This window comes from Rhinatrema bivittatum, chromosome 2 (genome assembly GCF_901001135.1).
Source record: "Rhinatrema bivittatum chromosome 2, aRhiBiv1.1, whole genome shotgun sequence".
Taxonomy (NCBI): domain Eukaryota; kingdom Metazoa; phylum Chordata; class Amphibia; order Gymnophiona; family Rhinatrematidae; genus Rhinatrema; species Rhinatrema bivittatum.
The window spans coordinates 262,921,686-262,948,378 of NC_042616.1; the positions used below are offsets into that span (position 1 = coordinate 262,921,686).

General features: G+C 44.8%; 1 protein-coding gene across 1 annotated transcript in view; it reads left to right on the top strand.

Annotated features, from left to right (window-relative positions):
* The first annotated feature begins 414 nt into the window (after positions 1 to 414).
* Positions 415 to 26,693, top strand: part of LOC115083266 — a 145,814-nt gene continuing 119,535 nt past the window's right edge. Inside the window, exons 1-4 of the mRNA XM_029587075.1 lie at positions 415 to 511; positions 3,335 to 3,528; positions 3,684 to 4,050; positions 6,486 to 6,708. Coding sequence (XP_029442935.1) covers positions 415 to 511; positions 3,335 to 3,528; positions 3,684 to 4,050; positions 6,486 to 6,708 — 881 coding nt within the window. The remainder of the gene's footprint in view (positions 512 to 3,334; positions 3,529 to 3,683; positions 4,051 to 6,485; positions 6,709 to 26,693) is intronic.

The window sequence follows — 26,693 nt, forward strand, 5'->3', positions numbered from 1 at the left end:
CAGCAGAACAACTCAGGCTTCCGGAGTACAAGATGGCCGTCTAGTAGATGAGACACGCACAACCTCACTCCGTGGCTATATCTGTAATTTGCCTTTCTTTGGATTATTTACTTAAAATTTTTTCCTATGCCGCACACAAAACGAAAGGCGAAATTAAAGACAAATATTACCTCTACTCCCTTGGACTTAAGGCAGCCATGCATCAAGAGTTTGTTTGCGGATCCTGGGAGGATCTTGCCGGTGGGAGAAAATGCGGAGATCCCCGACGCGGAGTAGGCTACGGGGACCCAGGTGGAGGAAACATCCCTCAGTCCCGGCACTCCGGAGGCTCCTGATCCGCCATCTGAGATTTTCAGCTTATCTGCAGAAGCCACAGTCGGGTGGCTGGAAGAAAAAATGGCGCCTGTAAGAACAATGGTCCCGAGAAAGGACGCAAATGAGGCGTCACTCTCGGAGAGCGGAGAAGATCGAGGCTCTGGGGACCAGGCTGCCTTGAACAACCAGAAAGATGGTAAGATTGGAGAACTTGGGGCAACAGGGAGGAGTGAGCCGGAGAAACAAGTAGCTGGCATTTATCCTCTGACAAAACCTAAAGAAATTACTGCAGATATAATTTGGAGTATGTTTGTACAATGGATTCTTCTATTAAAAATGTCTTGTCTGCTTAGAGAAAATCTCCAACATACCAAGAATACAGATATAAAAATTAACACTTTGGAAAAGAGATTGATGGAGAATGAACAAAGGATTGATGATATAAAAGAAATTCAAAATAACTTAGTAAAATCTGAAATTATAAACTACACAAGAATTGAGAGAATGGAAAATGAATATAGACATGTTAATCTTCGGATATTGAATTTCCCAAAAGTCAAGGGTCTGTCACCAAGAGATTTGTTTAGAAGCTATGTTAAAGATATCCTGAAATTTCCCGAGGAGGCCCTACCGGCTTTGTCTAAGATATATTTGCCTAGCGCTAAGGAGAAGAAAAAGAAGTAATATCACCACAATTACAAATGGGGAAAGAAGAGTCTTTGAAAGGACTCTGGAAACCGTAATAACAACTAGGGAAACTTTGTTTGTTTCATTTGTTTTTATCTCTGAAAGAGATTCTATTTTGAGAAATTACCTTAGAAATCAAGATCTTGCATTTCATGGTTATAGACTTTGGATTTACCCTGATGTAACAAAGGCCACACAGGCGAGAAGGAGGAGTTTCCTACAAATGCGACCAGAAGACATAAATAGGGGAGCAAAATTTATATTACGCTATCCCTTAAAATGTGTTTTCATTTTCTAAGACGCTAGGTATGTTTTTCAAGATCCTGCGCAGCTGCGAACTTATCTGGACTCACATTCCTGAATATTGCTCTCAAGTCCAGGCAAAAGAAATAAATCCGTCAGGAATCATCTTACAGGGCGAGATATTAGGCTAAAGTTTAGCGTTGTTTGTTTCTTCTTAAAATACTGCTCAATTGTATATTGGACTCCCTATTTCTTATAATGTTTTCAGATACAGAATGAATATTTCATGTTATATAATATTTGTAGTGCAAAATTATGTTATCTGATATTCTGAACTTATGTTCTGTAAATTGTTTAAATTCAATAAAAATATAAATTAAAAAAAAACAAAAAACGAACAACTCAGGCTTGCAACTGCAGCTTTTCCCCCAATCTTCATCTCAAGTGGCTCCACCTACACTAGCAGCACTATCACTGGCAGTGCATAACACAGCCAATCAGCTATGGCCTTGCACCAGCCAACCCCGCCTACTCTGCTCTGAGGTGCTGCAAATTGCCCTTCCAGTTTTAAGAATCTGAACCGGCAGCAGAGATAGAATGCATCCCACCGCCACCACTGTGAGCTAGACCAAGCTCCTGTCTGCACTGCTTCAGTCATAGTTCAGTGGATCCCTAGTTTACCGTAAGATTTTTCATTCTGCTATAAGTATAGCGCAATGAAGAGCCGCAGCTAGAAAAGAGACGGGGGGGGGGGGGTGATAGTTGGCATCCCGCCGCATCATGGCAGTGCATTTTCGCCCACCGCAGTTGTGGCACACACTATCACTCCCATAGCGCCCCTACAAAAGATGTAGCTATTTCTAGCACTAGTGCTGGTGATAATGTGTAAAACATTATCGCCTGCAACACAACTGGCCCCAAATTTTTCTAAATCTTGTCCAAATCCCACCCAAACCCCTCCCCCTTTTCCTCATTTAAATTATATCGCCCTTATGCGGTCTTTATCGCATGTGATAAGGCCCTAACGCGTGCGATAACGGCCCACTGCGTTTTGAAAAATGACCCCCTTAGTTTGTGCATTCATATTTCATGGCAACTGGACTGCCATTTTTTTTTTTACCAATACATTTTCAAAATGCACAGTAAGGCAGGTAACATTTGTTGCTACCATGTGAAATCAAGACAGCTACATTAATGACAGGACACCTTAAATGATGTTTGGTAATGCAATCTCTATGTTTAACTGCAAAAGGAAAAGTAAATTGCAACTCCCTCAACATCACTCAACCTGTCATCCTCCCTGTATTATTGAACTGACTGGCCTTCCACCAAATCACTTGGAATACACATAATCCCCACAACATAAAAATCAATCGGTAAAGAGGATTCTTTGCTCAGATGGGAATGGATGCCCACCCACTGCAATATAAAAATAACAAGGAAAGTCTTCAAAGTGAGAGAGTTTGAATCAAGATGGCCTGCAGCAAGTCTGTTAATTATTCAAAAGTGGAGAGGTGTACAGAGAGGGGCTTGATCATATAAGATTTTATTTCAGGCTTTTCTGCCATATATATTGCAAGCACTTCCACAATCAAAAGTGCCCCTCAACTTTAAAAAAATATATAAAAAAAAGGGATTTTATACACATTTTAGCTGTTCACATATGCAAATGACAGTAAACGGGATTATAGAGTCCGACAATAAACAGCAAATGAGATTATTTCGCTGTATTCTTTGCAGTCAGACTTCTGAGCATTAGTTTAGTGATTGCTATTCATGGCTTTATATTACCGAATTACTCCCTGATGATGTCTCAGATGTGCTTTTTGTCTGCAAATGAGAAGGAATAAAAATACCAGGACATTAACATTAAATTACCATCGCTAATGATGTAAATACAAAAAAATAATTACTTCAGGGCATTAATTGTTCTGTGTTCATTACGGAAGTTGTCAAGCTTCACTTTTCTTCTTTTAACTAATGCACGCCCCCCCTTCCCCCCTCGTTATTCCCTAGCATTGTTCAGCAGTCACAGAATTCACCGACTCCTGTTCAAAGCTGCATTGCAACTCCGTTTCAGGCACTTGAGAGTATACACCCCCCAGCCACTGCCCCGAGAGAGGACTTGACGGTTTCAGGTGTTTGCTCACAGCCAAAGGTCTCCTCAAATCAGTGCCAGGCAAAAGTCATCCGTCACTGGAAGTCACCTGCAATGGAAACGGGAGTGGCGCGGGAAAAGGCTCACACATCCACCTTAGCCTGCAGCCCGTCCCGCCGAGGCAGGTTGTTACGGAAAGAACCAAACCTTTCCCTCTCCAAGCCTCCGCATGCATAACGGCTTCTCAAAAAAAAAAAAAATAGCAGACGGCGCAGGAAGAAAGCAGCAAACGTGTAGTTCGCCCTCCACCTACCTTACCTCTTGCTTCCTCGTTCCCCAGGCACGGGAGGTAGCGGACCTGAAGCTCCCCCCTCCCCTACCACCGAGCTCGGAGAGGAAGTCACCTGCCGCCCGGACCCAGCCTCTGCCCTGCCGCTGCACGGACACCTCAGCCGCTCGCGCCCTTTCCCCCGGCGCCTGGGTCGCGCGCTCTTTCCTGTGGAAGCAGGTGCTGCACCCCCCACGAGACCGCTCATCCGCTCCTCGCGCAGGCAGGCAGGCGCCCTGCCATGCGGGCCAGGGCTTCGCCCACGGCGCGAGCCGAGCAGAGCCGCTGAGGAGGAGGAAGAGAGGCTGGCTCTGCAGGCTCAGAGACTGGGAGAAGGGAGAGAGAGAGAGGCTGGCTAGCCACGAGCTGCAACTAAGAGGTGGGTTGGAGCGAGCTGCTCAAGCAAGCAGGGCTGGGAGGAAGAGGCTCTCACTACCATTGCTATTTGTTCCTTCCCCCCCCATCCCCATCCAGTTCTGCTGTCTTTCTGAGTTCCTAGTCTGTCCTACCTTCAAGCTCCCCCACCCACCTTATGTGTGTGTTGTTTTGTTTCCTTTTACAGCCCCTCTATACTTTTGCTGGGACTAAGAGTTAAGTCCCTAACCCCACTACCCTCCAACACTTGGAGCTGCAAACTAACAGGCCGATACAGAACGCTGCGCTCGGCCGCACGTTTCTGACGTGTGTCTATTACCCCTATGTACTGTAAGGGGTAACAGCGTGTCGAAAACGCGTGGCCATCCCCCCCAAAAAATTAATAGCGCTCTTCTCATGCAAATGCATGTTGATGAGCTTATTACTTAGTCCCCAGGATACTGTTAAATTCTGAGCAACCCAGAAAAGTGTACAGAAAAGCAGAAAATAATACTACTTTTCTGTACACCCTCTGACTTAATATCCTAGTGATATTAAGAAGGAGGAGCCAAAAATAATAAATAAATAAATAAATAAATAAATCTGCCAGCCAGTCAGCAGGCTAGAAAAACTGATGCTCAATTTTACCTACCCTAACCCGTCAGTGGTTAGGGACAGCCACTGTCAGCGGGTTCAGAAACCAACGCTGGTAAAAATAGAGCATCGTTTGTCTGGACCCACTGACAGCTACCTCTGCTAATAGTGCGACACCTCATTTAAATAGAGAAGTGCGCACCCAGGAGAGCACTGGCTCTCAGGCATTTTTTTTTAAACTGTATTAGCCTATAAACTTCACATTTAGCTTTTGATCTACCACCCCCTGCATCCAGTGGAGATTTGAGGCACAGCCACAGAGGCTGCACCTGTGTAAAGCAAAGGGCTCATCTGGGATTTGAAACCAGGACCTTCCACACCCAAAGCAAGAATCATTCCCCTAGACATTCCCCTAGACATACACACCTATCTTCAAAAAAAAACTGAAAACATGGCTCTTTCAGCAAGCTTATACCATGACACCCCCCATCACATAAAGACCCTGTGAGTGTAATTTTTGCGATCTACGTTAATGAAACCGGTCTGAATACGGATTACGGAATACGTTATGTCCCCATTTTGTACATTGTACGATATTGATTTTATTCTTGTTTGTTGTACATAAATTATAGGCCCTATAAATTCATTGTTTATGCCTTTCTCCACCCATGACCCCTCCCCTACCCTATCCCCTTATCCATTGTTTTATGCCTTTCTACCCCGACCCCTCCCTTGGTTTTTTGTAACTCACTTGTTTCTTGTAAGGGCTTCTCCCTATAGTTACATATTTATTCTCAGTTTTATGTAAGGGCTCTGCCCATGAGTTATTGTTTACTGTGAACCGATGCGATGTGCAAACGAACATCGGCATATAAGCGACTTTAAATAAATAAATAAATAAATAAATAGACCGACCAATGAGCCATCCTCATTTAGATTTTGATTTACTTCTCCTCCCTACTCCCTTCCCTATTGTAATAAGTGATGAGGTTAAGCTCTCCCTATTTAAGTTTTATCCCTCCCTTTCTAAGGACTAAAGTGATAGTTCTCATTTTTTTCATTTTAAAGCTGTGAAAGGAGCAAGCCTTGTGTGTTTGTGTTCTGTCCACCTCAAATTTTGGTTCCTTCCCCTCTCCTTTGTTCAGAATGCCTAAAAGAGAATCTAAGACATGTGGGGATTAAGAATAATCCCCACCCACCCACTCAAAGGAAGCCCCAGAGAATGTGAAGTGGTAGCTTGTTTTTAAAATGCTCCTCATGTGAAGGAGGTGATGGAGGCCTTTGAAGCCAGTAAGAAATTAACAAAGGAAGGCCAGGCCTCGGCAGCTGCTGAACCTCAGGGGAGGGGGGGGGATTAAGGGAAGAGGTTTCCCAGCCCTAGAAAGAAATCACCTCAGTTACCTAGAACCCACTGGAAGAAGACACTCTAGGGTTTCACAACTCCCAGGATTGAAAGCACTAGCTTACCCCAGACCAGTCGGGAGAAGCGGTGTGTGTACCTGCTCGCAGGAAGAGGGCCCTTTTACCAGCTCCAGCAACCTGGAACAAAGTACAGTGGTCCCTTGACTTACGAAATGAATTGGTTCCAGAGGGCTGGTTGTAACTCAAGTTGGTTGAAAGTCAAGACTATTTTTTCCATAGGAAATAATGGGGAAAACCCATAATGCGTTCTGAACCTCCCAAAAGCACCCCTTACCTAACCATTTCTATAATAAAAAATGGTTATATAAGGTCATTAGTTACCAGAAACAGCAATACTTCCCTAGTGTACTCACCAAAAAGTTATAAAATGTGCTTAGCCTATCAGAGAGAACAATTCAAGTTTTTCTATTTATTTATTTAAAAGTTAACATCTTTGGTTTGCAGGAATGGAGGAGGGGGAAGATGAAATGGAAGGTGGTTATTCGGAAGGAGAGTCCCGTTCCATTAGAACATCTGGAATCTGGCTCTCTGGTGTCCTTTCACTACTTGGGAGTTATATTGGGTGGGAGGAACTCGACTGTGAGCCATGGGAATTCTTCAGCCAACTCGTCTTCCAAGTCTCGTGGGTGAGCAGGAGCATTGTCCATGATGAGGAGCGCCTTGAGTGGTAAGCCTTTGTCCTCCAGATATTTCTGTACAGTAGGACAGAAAACCTCCCTTATCCACTCAAGAAAAAGGACTCTTGTCACCCAGGCTTTTCTGTTCGATCTCCACATGACCCCTAATCTATTCTTCATGACATTCTGTTTTCTGAACACTCTAGGGGTCTCATAATGATAAACTAAGGGAGGCTTTATCTTGAGGTCACCATTCGCATTGGCACATAGCAATAAGGTTAGCCTATCCTTCATTGGCTTGTGGCCTGGCATTTTCTTTTCTTCCTGGGTAAAGTATGTTCTCTTGGGCATTTTCTTCCAGAATAGTCCAGTTTCATCTCAGTTGAAAACTTGCTGACAGGAAAAGCCATTTCTCTGTGTCATTGCTTCGAAGTGGGGTATGTAGTTTTCAGCAGCCTTTTTATCAGAACTGGCAGCTTCACCATGCCTAGCTACGCTATGAACCCCAGTTCTTGCTTTAAAATTGTGAAACCACCCCTTACTGGCACGAAATATTTCAACATGTTCACTTGGTAATGGCTTATCCTTTACGATATCTGAATTTATAGCCCTAGCTTTTTCACAGATTAGACACTCAGATAGGCAATCACCTGCCATCTGCCTTTCATTCATCCACACTAGCAATAGTCTTTCTATTTATTTATTTATGTATTTATGTATTTATTTATTTATTTATTTATTTATTTATTTATTTAATTTAAATTCTTTTAATATACCGATGCTCAAGACAGGACTTGGTGAGAGAGATAACGGTGGTGGGGCCGCTTGGCAATAGTGATCATAATATGATCACATTTGATTTAATGACTGGAAGAGGAACAGTGTGCAAATCCAAGGCTCTCGTGCTAAACTTTCAAAAGGGAAACTTTGATAAAATGAGAAAAATTGTTAGAAAAAAACTGAAAAGAGCAGCTACAAAAGTAAAAAATGTCCAAGAGGCATGGTATTTGTTAAAAAATACCATTCTAGAAGCACAGTCTAGATGTATTCCACACATTAAGAAAGGTGGAAAGAAGGCAAAACGATTACCAGCATGGTTAAAAGGGGAGGTGAAAGAAGTTATTTTAGCCAAAAGATCTTCATTCAAAAATTGGAAGAAGGATCCAACAGAAGAAAATAGGATAAAGCATAAACGTTGCCAAGTTAAATGTAAGACATTGATAAGACAGGCTAAGAGAGAATTTGAAAAGAAATTGGCTGTAGAGGCAAAAACTCACAGTAAAAACGTTTTTAAATATATCTAAAGCAGAAAGCCTGTGAGGGAGTCAGTTGGACCGTTAGATGATCGAGGGGTTAAAGGGGCACTTAGAGAAGATAAGGCCATCGCGGAAAGATTAAATTATTTCTTTGCTTCGGTGTTTACTGAAGGGGATGTTGGGGAGGTACCCGTAATGGAGAAGGTTTTCATGGGTAATGATTCAGATGGACTGAATCAAATCACGGTGAACCTTGAAGATGTGGTAGGCCTGATTGACAAACTGAAGATTAGTAAATCACCTGGACCGGATGGTATACACCCCAGAGTTCTGAAGGAACTAAAAAATGAAATTTCAGACCTATTAGTAAAAATTTGTAACCTATCATTAAAATCATCCATTGTACCTGAACACTGGAGGATAGCAAATGTAACCCCAATATTTAAAAAGGGCTCCAGGGGCGATCCGGGAAACTACAGACCGGTTAGCCTGACTTCAGTGCCAGAAAAAATAGTGGAAAGTGTTCTAAACATCAAAATCACAGAACATATAGTTCTAGTGCTAGTTGAGAACTGTCTCATCCAGGGAATGCTTGTGAGAACAGCCAAGTTTTCAGTTTCTTTCTAAAGGAGAGATGGCTTTGTTCCTGGCGTATATCTGGGGGTAATGAGTTCCAATGATGAGGTCTCGCAGAGAACAGTGCTCATTTTTGAATGGAGTTGTGAATGATGGCTTTGTTTGGGGGAGCCTCGAGAGATCCTTTATATGTGGACCTGATCGGTCTGGTGGACGTATGGAGTTCGAGAGGGATTGTGAGTTGGAGTGAGGAATGATGATAGATGGTTTTGTGGATGATGGTCAATGTCTTGAACAGTATTCTATAGTGGATGGGAAGCCAGTGTAGGTGCTTAAGTATCGGTGTGATGTGGTCCTTGCGTCGAGAATTCGTGAGGATCTTGGCTGCGGCATTTTGCAGCATCTGGAGAGGTTTAGTTGTGGAGGAGGGGAGGCTGAGCAGTAGCGCGTTGCAGTAGTCAATCTTTGAAAACAGTATGGCTTGGAGGACTGAACGGTAATCATGAAAGTGCAGGAGAGGTCTTAGCTGTTTTAAAACATGTATCTTATAAAAGCATTCCTTTGTAGTGTTGTTAATGAACTTTTTGAAGTTCATTCTGTTGTCCAGAATAGCACCGAGGTCTCTCACCTGGCTTACTGAAGGAAAGATTGGGTTGCAGGCGAGGGGGTTATTATCATTGGGAGTGATGACGAGGAGGTCAGTTTTGGACGTATTAAGAACCAGATTGAGACTGGAAAGTAGGCGGTTGATGGAAAGAAGGCAGCTGTTCCAGAGGTTTAGGGTGTTGGAGAAGGGGATCCGTGATGGGGATTAAGATCTGCACGTCGTCAGCATAAATGAAGTGGGTAAGGTTGAGACTTTCTAGAAGCTGGCAAAGGGATCTCAGGTAGATATTAAACAAGGTAGGGGATAATGAGGACCCCTGGGGAACTCCTTGATTGGAAGGGACGGGGTGGGATTCTTTGTTATTTATTCTAACTTTGTAGTGCCTGTTGTTGAGGAATGATTTGAACCAGGTGAGTGCGGTGCCAGTGATGCCGATTTCTGCCAGACGGTTTATGAGGATTGAATGATTTACTGTGTCGAACGCTGCTGAGATGTCGAGGAGAGCCAGAAGGTAGGATTGGCCTTTGTCGAGACCCATCAGGATGTTGTCCGTTAATGAGAGTAAGAGTGATTCAGTGTTTAGACGTTTCCGGAAACCGAATTGAGATGGGTAAAGAAAGTTGTGAGAGTCAAGGTAATCTATGAGTCGGTTGTTAACCAGCTTTTCCATTAGCTTGGCGATGAATGGTAAGTTGGCAATGGGGCGGAAGTTTCCCGGGTTGACTGGGGCCAGGTTAGGTTTTTTTAGTAGGGGTTTTAGAAAAGCCGTTTTTAATGAATCCGGGACAAATCCTTGAGTGAGGGAGCAATTTATAATGTCTGCCAGAGGTTTGGCTATGGTGTTAGGGATGGTAAGAGTTTGGTAGGTATTTGGTCTGTTGGATGTGACGAAGGCTTCATTTTCTTGATTAAAGATTCTATCTCCAGGGAAGAAGTGAGTTCCAATGATTCTAGTATCGGTTTATGGATGGCTGGGGAGGTGTTTAGGTCAGGAGGAGGCTGGGAGTTTGAAGTGGTCAGAGGTGCGAGTAAATTTTTTATTTTGTTGTCGAAGAATAAGGCCAATTCCGTGGATTTGTTTTGGGTGGCTTCTTCAGGGATGATTGGAGGGACAGGAGTAGTGAGGGCTGCAATATAAGAAAATAAAGTCTTTGGGTCGTACAGAAAGCTATGAATTTTTTTGGTGTAAAAATCTCTCTTGGTGCGTAGAATGGTGATCCTGTAGAGGTTTATAGCAGTTTTATATGTGGCCTGGGAGGTAGGAGAGGGGTCCTTGGGCCAGCGTTGTTCTTTATGTTGTAGGTCTTGTTTGAGCTTCTTCAATTCTGTTGAAAACCAAGGTTTTTTGTTAGGATGGGCAGGATTAATTTCTTTGGAAGTCATGGGGCAGACTTTATTTGCTACAGCTTGTGTGATGTTAAGCCATGAGGTGGTAGCAGTGTCGGCGTTGGAGAGGTCCAGTTTAGTTAGGTCCTTGGCCAGGCTGGAGCTGAGGTCGTCCAAGGAACATGGTTTTCTTTATAGGATGGTAGATTTAGGGATGCTGGGAGATGGTTTTTTTCTTATTGCTAATTCCGTGGAAGTCAGTGAGTGATCGGACCAGGGGATGGGTGTACATGTGGGGGGGGGAGGTGGGCGAGAAGGATTCATTTATGAATATAAGCTCCAGAATGTGGCCTACTTTGTTAGTGGGTTTGTTTATGATTTGATTGAATCCCATGGCCTGGAAAGAAGATAGGAGGGCTTCACAGTTCGAGGAGTGTGAAGGGGAGTCCACATGTATGTTGAAGTCTCCTAAAATGATAGCAGGGGAGTCCATATTGATGTGTTTGGCTATGATTTCGATGAGAGGAGATGGGTCAGATTCTAGCAGCCCGGGGGGGGGGGGGGGGCGTATATTAAACATATTTGTAGCTGATTGGATTTGAATAATCCAATTTCAAGTTTAGTCGTCGATTCAAAGGCTTGGTGGGATAGTCTCAGTTCTTTTTTTGCGGCTAGCAATATTCCTCGTAAGTCTGGGTAGAGGGAATATGTCATAGAGTTGTATAGGTAATTGGTTGATTAAGGCTGTATCTGTGTTTTGCAGCCAAGTTTCGGTTATAGCACAGATGTCAGGTTGGGTGTCCGAGAGGTGGTCGTTGAGCAAATGTGATTTTTTTTTGAGAGGGATTGGGAGTTTAGAAGAGTTAGGGTGATTAATGAGAGAGACCCAGGAATTGAGTTAGAGGAGAGATCATGATGGGGATCAGTGATCTCTTTGTGCGTTGAATATTGCGCGTGAGTATTTTGTTTCTGTAGAGGAATGGGAGTGAGATAATGGGGATTGGGTGTGTTTGTAGCATGGTGCCTTTAGGAGTAAATTGGATGCTTTCTGGAATCGAGGAGAGCTTCACCGTGCTGGATGATTGAGTGCTGTATGCTTGCTGAAATAGATGAGTGCTGGATGATTGCTGGAAGTGATGGGAGCTGGATGATTACTGGATGAGATGAGTGCTGGATAGTTGTTGGAAGAGATGAGTGATGGATGATTGCTGTAAGAGATGATTACTGGATGATTGCTGGAATAGATGAGATGATTGCTGGACTAGATATGAGCTGGAAATTGCTGGAAGAGATTAGTTCTGGGGGGTTGCTTGAGGAGATGGAGTGCTCAGTAATTGCTTGTGGAGAAGAGTGTTGGCTGGTTGCTGGAAGGGGTGAGTGCTGGATGGTTGATAGGTGGAGGAGGGTGCTGGAAGAATACTGTGAGAAACTATTGCTGAGAGCGGCTAGAAAAGGGTGGAGGAATACTGGATACCTGGGAGTGAAGAAGTGCTTGACGCCTGGGGGGCTGGCCGCGTGGGAGGCTTCGGTGTAGTAGAGTATGGATTCCGGTGGAGGTTGCAAATGGCTTAGAGGGTCCCTGTCTTAAGGCTCAAACAAAGGGGCACGCTAAAAGGGCTGGCCTTTAAGGTCGTGCTCCTTCTGGTGTGATGAATTAAAGAGATTGACTATGCTCTCTGATCGGCCGGAGGCCTCTCCTGGGGAGCGGCTAGTTTACCATTAAGTGTCCGCTCCTTCCTTAGGTCGATTCCCCTCTACCTCGTTCTCCAGCTGCTGTGGAACTGGAGATGTGTGTTGAGCTGGTAACAGGTGAAGGCCGACACCTGTCAAAGGGGCCGGGGAGGAGAGTTGAAGAAGGTAAACTTCAAAGAATACAGAGATGCCCTTCGGGGCTGCACGAAGGGGCGCCTGGGAGTGTGCTGGTGCTTTAAATCTTGAGCGGTCGCGCCGGCGTGACTTCGCGGTGATAGGGCAGCGTCGGTCCGCAGTGGGAGGATCTGGCTGCGACGAGGATGATGGTGCAAGTGCTCCCACGCGGTCGGCCCAGGGGCCCACGGAGGTAGGGCGAGAGTAAAGGGCCTTACCCCGATGGGCTCAAGCGCCGGTCGCGCGGGCCTCTCTCCCAGCTCCTACTGTTGCTCCTGGTGTTCCCTCCTTCGGGTCCTGATGTCCGCAGCGAATAGTCTTTCTACCTCATCTATCATTGTTGATCGTGACTTACTAATTTGAGTGACACCTCTAGCCACACTAACTTCCTTATACAAATCTTTTCTTTGTAAGATTGTTGAAATGGTGGATTTTGACATGCTGTATATGAGAGCGAGATCGGTCACTCGAACGCCACTCTCAAATTTCTGCACAATTTCCTTCTTCTTTTTGATAGTGATTGCTTTTTTTTTATCTTTGGGGCCATTTTTAACACTTCTTTGGTGTTCTGCAGGGAGAAGAAATAAAAAATAAGAAATCTAAGAAGGTGTACAACCAAAAACAACACCAACCCCAGACACTCTTTCCCCCCCTCCCCACCACTTATGAGAACATCTATGACCCTCCAGAAACTCTTCTGTACCTTGCCAGCTGAGTGCTGTTCCCCGATGCTGTTGTTTGCATTTCTGTGCCGGGTCTGCCCACGTGCAACACGAGCCAGCCATTCTCTGTCGAAGTCCCACCTTCCAAGACCAAAAAAATGCGATAGGCAGTAACAACGGGCCAATTACAACCAATCCGCAAAAAAAAGAAAAAAAACTGCACTCACATGGCACAGGTCGTAACTCAAAATTTGGTCGTAACCCGAAACCTGAAATGTTGGTCTAACCCAAGTTGGTCGTAACTCGAGCCGTTCATAACCCGAGGGCCCACTGTACACCGGTTGCCCATAATCTCCAAAAAAGGGCACCAGGCTGAACGCACTCCCCAGGAGGGGACGCACAAGACCACCGGTGCCCTCCCCAGGGCCAAACATCCTACCCCTAGCCAACGTTTCTCCTATTGCACAAGTCATCCTCTGGAAAGGAACAGTGGAAAGCAAAGCTAGTGATAAGGAGGCCCTTAAAACACCCATCCCAGCAGCATAATCAGTCTTCTGATCTTTTGAATTTAACTATTTTGTTTTGAAAATTCTGGGCCAGAAATTATAGAGGGAGGTGTTTTGATGGTTTCTTTTGTTACTGAGCAAGATGTCAGGAAAGTAAATAAAACTGTATGCTCAGAATTTAAGATCCTTATTTCATAGCCAAGTTTAAGAATCTTCTCAGACTTATCTAATGTCAAGCAAGAGAGGAGGAAAGGATTTTTATCCTTGAGGCAGGAGGCTTTGTCACTAGGTGTTTATTTTTTGTTGAGGTACCCTGGTAAATGTGTGATTAAATGTAATGATACTTTTCTTTTTTTTTTTTTTTACTCTGGAACTGAACTCTTTCCTGGATTGACATCTTCACCTGCTCCCACTTGAGGACTCGCACAATGGTATAGATAGTGTAAATCTTGGTAATCATGTTAAGCCATTCTCCTATGTAAAATGTTTCCCTAGGTCTCCTCCTTTTCTGTATTGCCCCCGCCCGCTCCATTTTCAGATTGTCTGTTATAGGTTTTGGAAATTGCATGCTCTTGTAATCTACTGGATTGTTTCTTTTTACAATTTATGTCTTAGAGTAATGCGGACTTCCTTAAGTTTCTGTACGCAGAGTTGTACTTTTTAAAATTTATATTTATTAATTTTCACAAAAACAAATATCCATCTCGGAGGCTGAACTGTCTTTTTTTTTTTTTTTTTTAAACAAGGAAGGTGCCAAGAATCAGCAGAGAGCCTCAGAGGTCACTGCCACTGAGCGCCTCTCTGCTGCTTGGAAGCAGCTGACACCTTAGCCAGCTTCTAGCTGTTGGAATGCACCTCCCCCACTGGTAGGAAACCCCCAAGAAAAGGAGGGAAAAGAGCAAGAAAGCCCAGAGGCCAAGCAGGCACAAGGGAGTACCTTTTGCACCCACTACGAATCAAAAGCTCCATGGTCCTGGCTGAAGTAACACCAATAGCCAAGGGCACCACAAGGAAGGAGGTAAGAGGGAAGATGGGCATGGTGACCCTCCCCAACCTCCTCGGCAAAATTTCATCAGCCCGATGTGGCAGTTGATCAAGGGAGTTTGGCAGCCCCCTTCCCCCAAAGATAACGGCTAACCCCCCTATCTGGAAACACCATCCCTATCCTGCTTGGTGTACCCTTTAACCTCTGATGACATCTTCAGGAGCCGTCCGTGCACAAAGAGCTGTCTCAGAGAGGAAGGCGGTAACACCAAGCAGCTCCACCTTCCACTCATACAGGCCGATCTAGTAAAGCTGCAGGGAACACGGGTGCTCAGTGTTGAGTGCCTGCTTTCCTAACGCGCGCCCAGCCACCTCCTGGACGCGCGGTAGAATATTTAAATGAGGGGTTGTGTTGCTATGGAGTCGCTAGGGACAAACGTGCACCCCATCGCCTCCTCGGTAGCGGACGCCCAAGAGGGGTTGGATGTCAGCGGGTTAGGAAAACGGACCCTCGTTAATTGAGCATCCCTTTTTCTAACCTGACTGCCAGCACACTTTTTTTTTTAAACCTTTTAGTTCTTCTGACTTAATATCCCCATGATATTAAGTTGGAGGATGTACAGAAAAGCAGTACTTTTTTGTTTTCTATACGCTTTTTTTTTTGGGGGGGGGGGGGCTGCTCAAAAATTAATGCCTGCGCATTTTGGATGTGCTAATCCCCTTATGGAATAAGGGGTTGTGGACGCGTGTCTAAAACCTGCGTCCAACTGTGGATTAAACAGTGCACTCGGGCACTATATTGGATCAGCATGATAATATGCCAGCAGTGACGGAATGGAAGCATAACCTTGCCAGAGGGGGAAGGGCTGACAGGTAGGGGCAAAAAGACATCAAGAAGGAAAATAACTTAGGTAATGGGGACCAGTCATTAGAGGAGCTCGGGCAAGCCTCTTCTACCCAGCAGAGAGGTGGGCTGGCAGCATATGCTATCCTGTTATGTGCTGCCAGGCTACACCCACCAGTATGCCTCTGCCCTGGCTGACCTAGTAGGACCAAAGGTGAGTTGGGAGGCAAATGTGCTTCTCGCCTCCAAAGCTATAGTAACACAAACTCTAAGAGAGGATATTAGTCTTGGGGGCTCAACCAGCAATTGAAGCCCCTAGAGAAGCCAGGGACCAGGGTTACAGTGGTTCTCAACCTTTTTTGGCCGGGACACACCTGACAGATGGTTCTCACATGCATGACACACTGAACATGTGCCCGTCATGGGGCTAAATATAAACATGCACTCTGCATCCTCAGGAACCCCCTAGACCCCCAACAATGGGTACAGAGCAGAACTAGGGCATTACCCTGTACAACTCGCCATGCAAAAAAAGATATTCTGGTTCTGACGACATCTCACTAAAAGCAAAACAAACTGCCTTTACTGGCAGGCACAGTACCCCTCCTTATGAAAAGACAGTAATTTACCACTAATGCATGTCCTATTGAGAAAACACAACAAATAAGATTGATACAAATGCCTACATGCTAGTAAAATACCTCACCTCAGTCACACACCCAGAACTGACCTTCACCAAGTACAGAAAAACCACATTATAAATATAGAGACAAACTGGAATGGAAAACCAAAACAGCCACTCTGCATGCAGTGCAAACCTGGAGAAATGGAGAGAGAAATATAGCACCTAATATAGTCCTAGGATCTGCAATAATGCATACAAACTAACCCGCCCAAAGTTACACCTGCACTATGGAACACACTCAAAGAATAACAACCTTATCCATGAAAGGCAACACTACAAATATTAAACCAGACCCCAAACACTAATACACCTCTTATTAGGAAAACAGAGCAAGCCACACATGCACCAATCACCGGCCTGACCAGGCTCTGTCTCTCACACGCACACACACCAGTCACCTCCCTGACCAGTCTCTGTCTCACACACACACCAGTCAGCTCCTTGACCAGACTATGTCTGTCTCTCTCTCTCTCACACGCACACACACTAGTCACCTCCCTGACCAGTCTCTGTCTCTCACACACACACCAGTCAGCTCCTTGACCAGTCTCTGTCTCTCTCACTCACACACACCAGTCACCTCCCTGACCAGTCTCTGTCTCACACACACACCAGTCAGCTCCTTGACCAGTCTCTGTCTCTCTCACTCACACGCATACACCCACACACACCAGTCACCCCCTGACCAGTCTCTGTCTCACACACACACACACACACACACACACACCAGTCACCTCCCTGACCAGTCACTCTCTCAATCACACATATGATCTCTCACTTACATACAAGCTCTCAATCACACACAAATGCTCTTGCTCCCATTCTACCACACACCCACAAAGCTGCCACTCGCACATCCAGGCACCCTTTCTACCACACACACACAAAGCTGCCACTCGCGCATCCAGGCACCCTTTCTACCACACACACACAAAGCTGCCACTCGCGCATCCATGCACCCTTTCTACCACACACACACAAACCTGCCACTCGCGCACCCAGGCACCCTTTCTACCACACACACACAAAACTGCCACTCGCGCACCCAGGCACCCATTCTACCACAGGCACAGACAAAGCTGCCACTCACACACATACACACACAAACAGCTGCCACTCTCTCTCTCTCACACACACACACACACACACACACACACACACACACACACACTCTCACGTGGAGCCTCTTCTCATTGTTTGGCCCAGTAAGCCTGGCCTCCACTCTTTTTAGCCACTCCAGCCAGGCCTCCAGCGGCGGCAGCACACAGGGTCTCTCTGCTCTTCGGCCCCACTGGCCTGGCCTCTGGCGGCAGCACTCCCCTACCAACTGCATCGTCCAGTTCGCTCCTGGGCAGAAGGGAAGCACAAGTGGGGCAGTGGGACACTGAGAGCCGTGACACACCTGCCGGTGCTTGGCGACACACTGGTTGAGAGTCACTGCCCTATAGAATGTGCCTCCCTACATCCTGGATTACGCCCTACAGCCTCATCTAAGCACCCTGGGGAAGCTGTTTCAAAAATTACCATGACACCACATATAGATGTTGAGCTACAGCATTTAAAGTCCTTCAGGAGCCAAATCAACATCCAGCTCCCTGATTGTCAGCGGGGGGCGGGGGCCAAAGAGGTAGTTCAGGATCTGTTACCTAGGCTACATATGTAAGGCGTATTACACAGTTGGTGGGGAATGCGGCTACCATTGCTCAAGTCAGTGATGTCCTGTGGCTGCTGCACCCACCTCGCCCACGTCCCTGTCTCAGGGACCTAGAAATTTCAAAAGGGCGCCGCAGCCACGTGTCCTAAATTATCAGGCAGTGCAACAGTTGAGCCATCAAAGTCCAGGAAGAGGCCCCAGAACGTCTTGACTTCTCAGGAACAACCCTGTTGAGGGCTCAGCCAGCAAGTGCAGCCTCAGGAATACCAGGGTCTAGGACAGTGATGTCTAATTCCAGTCCTCGAGTGCCAAAACAGGCCAGGCTTTCAGGATATCCACAATGATTATGCATGAGATAGATTTGCATACAAAGGAGGCAGCGCATGCAAATCTTTCTCATGCTTATTTATTGTAGATATCCTGAAAACCTGGCCTGGTGTGACACTCGAGGACTGGTATTCACCATCATTGGTCTAGGAGAAACCCATCAACTTCCAGCTGCTCTCCAAGGTCTACCCTTCCCCCTGCATCCCTGTAAAAGATATTCTTACTCCCATAATCCGCTCGAACCTCAGTGAGAAATGAGTTCAAGAACTGCTACCTCTTTCAGCTCCCACCAAAGATTCCCACTCAGGATGCTAGCCCCAACCCCACCCCCAGGCAAGCGAGTACCAGCTACAAACCAATATGGGCTGCTGAACCTCTAAATATAAAGGCCAAGAAGAATGGTGAAACAGTATCGAGGATTGGGTATTGCAAGGGTGGCATGGATAGGATACCATCTTCCTTTACAGTCAGTGCTGACACCCCTGGGGAACGAAAGAAGGTAACTCCAACAGGATCAGCTTCATTACCATTTTCTTCTGCATCTCTGAAGAGACAGATTTCTCCCCCTCTCCAGTTGTCACCTATACCAATTTAAAACTAAATCAGGGGTGAAGAGAGAGGGGGGAGAAACCTCAGGCCTTAGTTTAATGTATTGCTATGGATATAACCCACATTCCAAGTGGTTCATCCAGGATAGCCCTCCTTCCCCTTCCCCAGCAGATCCTAAAAGGAGAAGAAGAGGGGAAGAGAACTTTATAAGCCCTGATTTGAATGATCTCCTCTTCCTGTAGCCATTCAAAGGGCAGGGGGGATTGTTGAGGTCAGGTTACTGAAGGGTCTCAATCCCTTTAGAATGGAGGACTAAACACCAGCATTCAACCTTATCAAATTGTGTGCCCCTTCCTCCTCTGCTTTAGCACAAATTAGAAGGAGCTCATGTTTTAAACAACTGAACACTGGATATTTGATGGAATTTCAGGAAAAATTTGAGCCTATATGCTTGAGATGCTTTCTTCCTTGGCCAAGCTTCAAGGGATACTTTTCCCTCCAATACTTAGGTTTGAGTTAATTCTTTTCTGTATGTGTTCCCTTAGGCAATCACTCAGCATTATATGTTTAAAATCAAGTGAGGTCTAGGATGGGTAAATGTGAATTGGTTATTTACTTTTTCGGATAATAGAAGAACTAGGGGGCAGTCCATGAAGTTATCATGTAGCACATTTAAAACTAATCGGAGAAAGTTCTTTTTCAATCAATGCACAATTAAACTCTGGAATTTGTTGCCAGAGGATGTGGTTAGTGCAGTTAGTATAGCTGTGTTTAAAAAACGGTTTGGATAAGTTCTTGGAGGCGAAGTCCATTAGCTGCTAGTAATTAAGTTGACTTAGAAAATAACCACTGCTATTACTAGCATCAGTAGCATGGGATATACTTAGTTTTTGGGTACTTGGCAGGTACTTGTAGCCTGGTTTGGCCACTGTTGGAAACAGGATGCTGGGCTTGATGGACCCTTGTTCTGACCCAGTATGGCAATTTCTTTTGTTATTATATGTCCTTTTATTTTTTTGGTACATGTGCTCCCTTGTGGTAAATTTTAAGAGTTGGTTGCATGTGAGTATCAGGGCCAAGCGCAAGCAACTCGCATTTTAAAACCCGTAAATTATGAGCGTATTTGCTTGTGCGCGAGCAACCCAAAGCACAAGAAAGGGGCAGAGTCAGGGTGTATTGGGGCGTTCTGGGACGGGGCCAACATTTATGTGTGTAAATCCGTATTTTAAATCCAGTGACTGCAGTGTATGGTGGGATGTTAACATAAATCTCTTTTTAGACCTAATACAACTGAATGAGGGGTCTGGATAAATGTGGGAGTGCAGGCTGAAGAACCAGAGGGGACTGGATGCCCTCGAGATAGACTGGGCAAACTGGTGGACTAATTGGTAAAACTGGGAATGTCCTTTATGGGCGCATGTTTTAAAATCCACTTATCTATGCACATTAAAGCTGGCAAAGTCCTAAGGAAGCTTGACAAACTACAGTTGCTAGTGTAACTGTTTTAAAATTAGGAGCACACATAAGCGTGAAGGGTAGATTTTAAAACTTGCATGTGCAGTTGTGCACATGATTTAAAATTCCTGCATACGTGCACTTGCGCACATACGGGCAGCCACTCGCTTATTTTAAAGTAACCGTCCCTGGCAATTTCGATGGCGTTTTTCTATCATTTCTAGTATATTTATATTTCCAGTCTTCCATTACTTGGAAAATGAGTTCCCTCCTCACCCCCATGGTCGAAAAGATCTGCACAGGAACAGTGAGGCGACCTCTCCCATTTTAGTCCTTGGGGGTCCTACCTTGGGCAAGTGAGATCAACTCCAAAGCTCTCCTTGCCAGGAATACGGCGCTCCTCCCCCGCTTTCTGCTTAACCTACCCCTTAGGAACTCAAAAGAGGTTAGCTGGTGTATGCCATCTTATCTCCAGCACGCAAGTGCAGGAGTATGGCATGGACATGTGTTCGACATTTTCGTCAGGGCATAAATAGATACACCCAGGAAGGCATCCTGAAGCAGTTAACCATCAGTATGCTTTTCTTTACATGAATGTTTTTACGTTTAATAATAATTGTCTGGCCAGCTTCTCATTTTTACATGCCAAAAAGTCATATTAGAAATATAGTTTTCAACAGAGTACTGTATTGCACCAACAGCTAAAATTTGTACGTGCCATTTAAAAGTGAATCCATGCTTATTAAAGAAAAATGCACATGCTTCAAAAGTTATAAGTTAAAGAATGCCAAAGCTAAGTACTTGGAAGAATCAAGAACATATTTCTTTACCCTACCATTAAAAGGACTCATAAGACAACCGGACATCTGAATTGCAAAGAGATGACCTATGATCATACACACACACACACACACACACACACAAGGAGGAAACAGCAAAAATTCTCCACAAAACAAACAACTACCTGCAAGAGAGCTCAACTGATACTGTGTCAGGGACAGATGACCTCTCAAGCCCTGCAACTAACTCAGTCAAGTGAGGAAGCACAATGCTTCAAGTTAAATAGGCTTGGGGAAACTTTCATCCTACTACCATTCATGATACAAAATTCCCATCATATTAGATTTAAAGGAAATGACTGATAAGGCTTCTAGACTGACTTCTGTGAATCCTGATTTTAGAAAGTGCCAGCTTCTACAGAAGGAGCAAAATGTCTTTGTATGGATAATACATTTTGGATAAGATAATGGGGATGGGGGAACCTATTCTAAAAAAAAAAAATCTGCCAAAATATGCATTGGGCAGGAAGGACAGCTGAAGATTTGATGCAACCAACCTGAATGTGACCAGTCAAAAATGCTGTATTCTGTATTTGAAAGACATTTTTGTAATTTTTCTTGTTTGGTTTACATGGTCCTGGAAAATCACACTTGTTCCTTGACTGGGTCAGACTGGCTGGTTCCCAGTCATTAAGGTGGGCCGGCTCCATTTTCTTTGCACCACTCGTTTTGCCAGAATAGTTCAGCAAACCACAGAGGCTGCCTCCAGGTGGCAGCAACCTGTGGATTTGCTCCATTTCAGCCCCGCCCCATCTCTCCCGGTCCTGCCTCTGTGCATCCAGCCCCAAAGAGAGTGCATGTACAGGTGCACACAAGGTTTGTGCAGTGGCACTTAATTTTTTGGTGCTGATGGTGCTACCTGTCCTTTTTGGTCGTAGGCAACCACAAAGACGTGGTGTACAGTGCTGTACAAGTTGCTTTAGTGTGCTTAAAATACACTAAGAATTAAAAAAAAAAAAGAAAATTGTAGAATGAGATTAAGACTTCCACCAACTCCGATTTCAGGTCCCATCCTACCAATTGTTGCAGTGTTTCCAGTAAACCTTTCTCAGCGAGTGAAGACTAGCATGGCACCTAAAAACCTTGAAAATGTGCTGCTCTGAACAGAGTCAGTATGTGAATTATGGAAGCTAGCTGCTAGCTCCACATAACCTTTTGCCTGCTTTCCTCCTTCGGTTTTCAGCATGTTTACATGGTGGAAGGCATCAGTTGTTGAATGCAAGGATTTTTAGGCTTTGAACAAAAAACGCTCATGTTTCTTAGGCACTTGAGTTCTTATTTGCCCAGGCTCCCAGGGATAAGTGTGCCACTCCACTTGGACATCTGAATGTTGAAATAATTGTTTTAAAAAGAAGTTCCAATTTCAAATCCCTAATGGGTACACTAAAAATTCTGTACATGTTAAGTGCAATGAACGCATGAAAGCAACAGTGAACATTTTATTTCTAATGTCTTTTTAACTTTATATAGCCAATGTAATAAGCCTTTGGGTTTGCTGTTGAGTGGACGGAAAATCATTACATGGTAATAGATGAGCCATTTCAGAAGAACTACTGGATGCTGTACACTCTCATTCATAAAGGCTATATATTATAAATAGCAGAGGGCCTGCCAACTTTTCCAATGTGATTATTAAACTGCCAGTTCTTGCCTTAGGAAGTTGAAACAAGGTCTGGGTAGCTATAATAAAACAAAAAAATTAATCATTCATGCTGTCATTTTGTTTTTATGTTTCTTCTTGAGCCTCCCATTATAACATGCTTCTGTAAATCTAGATAGACAGTCCATGGATTCAGTGAATTGCTAAACAAGAAGTCTTTATTGTCATCCAGTGTCTAAATTTGCCTCAAGACAGGAAGATGAGGCTGGCTCAGTGGCTGCATCCTGAAGTGCTAGGAACCTGGGTCTGATTCCTGGATCAGGTCTTCCTCTGCCTGAGTCAGTCAGGGCCAGGCTTAGAGTTCGTTAGCTGGGTTCTGGAGGGAGCCTCAGTTTGTGGCTGCCATGGTTGAGCCGAGCCGGAGGTAGGGAGGAGAAAAGGATGACGTGTTGAGATCCCACATTGATACTTCTCCCTTCCAGTCCTGGGATTGTTTGGAGACAGAATCAAGCACCTGCCCACCAAAATTGTGACCAGAATTGCTCAGGTTCTTCCTGGAGAAAGGACAGGGCATCCATTTACATTTACATTTATTCACAATTTATGAATTGCCTAGCACTAAAAAGGTCTAGGTGATGAACAAGAATACAATCATAAAAAATACCAATATAACACTAGAATAAAATTGAAATAAACATAATGAAAATCATTAATGGAAAAAATAATCATAAAACATGATAATACAAGTAAAATATAAACAGACATAAATAGTAAAATAAACAATATTTAAAATAAAAATAGGATGTTTAAAAATATGCTAGGTTGAACAGGAAAATCTTAACTTGCTTTCTGAAATTCTTCACTGAGTCATATTGATATCTATCGAAAAGAATTCCAGAGAGTGTGCCCAGCAACGGCAAAGGCACACTCATGAGTCATGTGTAATTGTGCAACTTTGGGTGATGGAATCTCAAGCAGACCACATTGTGAAGAGCGCAAGGCTCTGGTGGGTTGAGAAAATTTCAGTATTGCGTTGGCCGGGCAGTGAAAAGGAGAGAATCTCCCTTGTTATCTTCTGTACGGTGCTTGACTGACTAAGTAAGTGCTTTAATCACCCAAATCCTCCCTCACCACATTCAAAACATCACCTTGAATAAAAGTCCTTGTTTGGCAAATATTTTACAGAAGGTAGGAAGGATGATAAATGTTGGCGATCTTAAACCAAAAACAAAATTCTGTGGTGAAGGCTTTCATGGGAGGCTGGGTGCTGAAGGTGCTATACTGGGAGCCATTCCAGGAGCGAGGTTTGCTTTGCACTTGAAAGAATGTCAGCAGTTGGGCCTTGGTGCAGTGAGATCTGGACATGCTCTAAGAGCTGGAATTTTTCTGAAACTGCATGCTTAAGATCAACATTTATCATCCTTTCTGGAAAATATTTGCCAAACAAGGACTTTTATTCAAGGGGACTGTTTTGAACGTTGTAAGGGAGGACTTGGGAAAACGGTGCAGATTTTCCTGTTTTCCCTGTGCTCCATTAAGAACTGTTTCTGTGAGTAGGGGACAAATGTTTTCCTTTGCCCTTAACTGGTTTCATGCAGAAAGATATATTGTTTAGAGGGGTTTGATCACTGTTAGATGTCAGATTTCTGAATTTATTGCCCATTGTCTGCATATAATCCATAGCATTTTCACAGATTAAAAACAAATTTTTTTTGCTTGTAAGATGTTTATTCTTTTTTTCCTTGTCTCCTTCCTTCATTCCCTTTATGCTTCATAAGTAAAATTACTTATAAACTCTGTATTTGTGGTATTGTTTTGCTGTGTGGTCTGTGGAGTGCATTGCTGCCCAGAAAATCCCCTGAGAGGTGTCCCGGAAGTGGTTGGGGATTCTTTTTAACCCCCCTCCCTCAGGACTGTGTGACTCAGCATTATTGATAATAGTTTTTCTTCTAGGCTTGGCTCCCCTCCCTTGATGCCTAGTAAATCTAAATACTTCAGGGGGTTGGGGGAGAGGGTAAAATTTTTATTATGCTATAAATTGTATTTTTATTGATTATTGAATTTTGTGTTGTATAAGTTGTATTGCATGAAGTGTATTTTAGATAATAGATAAATTAAGGGTACCTCTTGTTGCACATCCCGGCCAAGTTGGTGCCACGACAGGGCCTGCTCACCTCGCACTCCCATCCACCAGCTCCGGCTCCTCGTTTCTGGCTGCCACGGCCAGCTCCCAGGCATCCCCAGGCCCATCGGGGCCTTCCGTCTCTCAGCGCTCCTCACGCAGGGGTTCGGCGTCCTCCTCAGCGTCGGCCCCACCCCTAGGTGCGCGTGTGTGGACCACGTTCTCTTTTAAAGGGCCCGGCGTGGGAACCCGGTCTGCGGCGCCTGGTGATGACATCACGTAGTTCCTGTATAAAAGGCGAGGTCCCGACCCCAGAACCTTGCCTTGGCAATCGGGTTGACACTTCAGTGTAGCTAGTTTGCTGTTCCTTATTCCTCTGCCTGATCCAGTCTTGTTCCAGTGTTCCTGCATTCCTGTGTTTCCATGGTCCCATGGTCTTCCTCGTGTTCCAGTGCCTCTCCTGATTCATGCCTTCGTTCCTCCTCTTGTCGTACCTCTTCGGATTGATTCAGGGTACTGACTGCTGCCTGGAACCAACCACTGCCTGCTCACTGACCACATTTGACTGCTTCCTGGAACCGACCACTGCCTGCCTACTAACCACGTATGGACTGATCTCAAAACTGACCCTTGCTTTGCTGACCATTCTCGAACTGATACCCTGGCTTTGACCCTTGCGCTACACTCTATTTGCTCCTGTGACAGCCAGACCAGCCTGCTCGAATGCTACCAGTGGCCTGCCTCCAACTAGACCCATAGGCACTGCCTATTTCGCTCGGAAGACCTTCATCTCCCGTCTCCTCCTGGAGGTCTCCAGTGATTCAGGTCTAGTGTGTCCATTCCTCATCAGCCATGCATCTTTGCTAGTGGTGGGCACACCTCTCTGCTACCTCTCCGGGAGACCCTCTGAGGCCCACCTCAGTCCAGGCGGTCCGGGTACCCAAGGGCTCAACCTGCGGAAACCCCGGATTGCTATTGGCGAAGCTCCAGCTAGCCTCTGTCTCCTAGTGTGCTCTGCCTCCTGGTGGCAGGTGCTCTCTGGGTCCGAGCAGTGGGCTGTGCCAATCCTGCACCAGGCCAAGGATCCACCTCCAGTGCAACACCCCTTTCATCCGGTAGTTATGAATGAAGGCTTCTGGCGCTAAAAGCCCAAAGGAGAGTGAAACTGCAGGGCCAACAAGAAAAACAGGAATCAGAAGTCTTCAAAACAAAGGATGCACAGCAGCCAAGAAGAGGACTGGGGTAAACCAAAAGGAATGGTGATACTAGTAGTCTGATGTATTAAAAAAGCAGTACTTGGAGGAGGTTTGGTTGGTCATCAAAACTGCTAAGAAGTACAAGGCTCCAGGACCAGAAGGCTATATGGCCAAATTTTATAAGACAATTCTAGACTCTTTAGTTGGCCCTCTTACTAATACCTTTAATGTGTTGATTACGTTGGGTTCTTATCCTCAGTACATGAACCAAGCTCATATTACATTGATTCCTAAGCCGGAGAAAGACCCCAGAGTTGTACCGTCCAATCTCCTTGTTAAATGTCTACCAAAAAGTTTTGGCAAAGATTATGGCGGATTGATTGGCCTCTATACTCCCTGGGTTGCTCTATCCGGTCAAGTGGGATTTGTTCATCATAGACATGCCCTCACAAATATTCGTAAGGTTTTAACAGCCATGACCCTGTGTCAAAATGAGGGCATACCCTACTTGGTAGTCAGCCTCGATGCAGAAAAAGCGTTCGACCGAATGGAGTGGAGTTATTTATTTCACGTCCTTCAATTGGTGGGGATTACTAGTTTTTTTTTATCAGGCGGTTCAATTGTTATATGATGTACCTATGGCTACTAAAGTGACCAATAATTCTCGATCAGAATCCTTTCCCATCACTAGGGGTACCAGACAGGGTTGTCCCTTGTCCCATTTGTTATTTGTTTTGCAGCTTGAGCCCTTATTGGTAGCCATTCAAACCACATGCTCTATCAAAGGGGGCCGTTTTCAGTCAGAAACATTTAAATATGCAGCATTTGGTGACGACATTTTGGTTTTCTTGACGGACCCCACCCGCTTGCTTCCCGGCCTATTGGAGCTTGTTCAAGAATTTGGTTCCTTTGCGGGGTTTAAGTTAAATCATGGGAAGTCAGAGGCTTTGCTGTTTCCCCCTTCCTTAAAGAACACTTGGG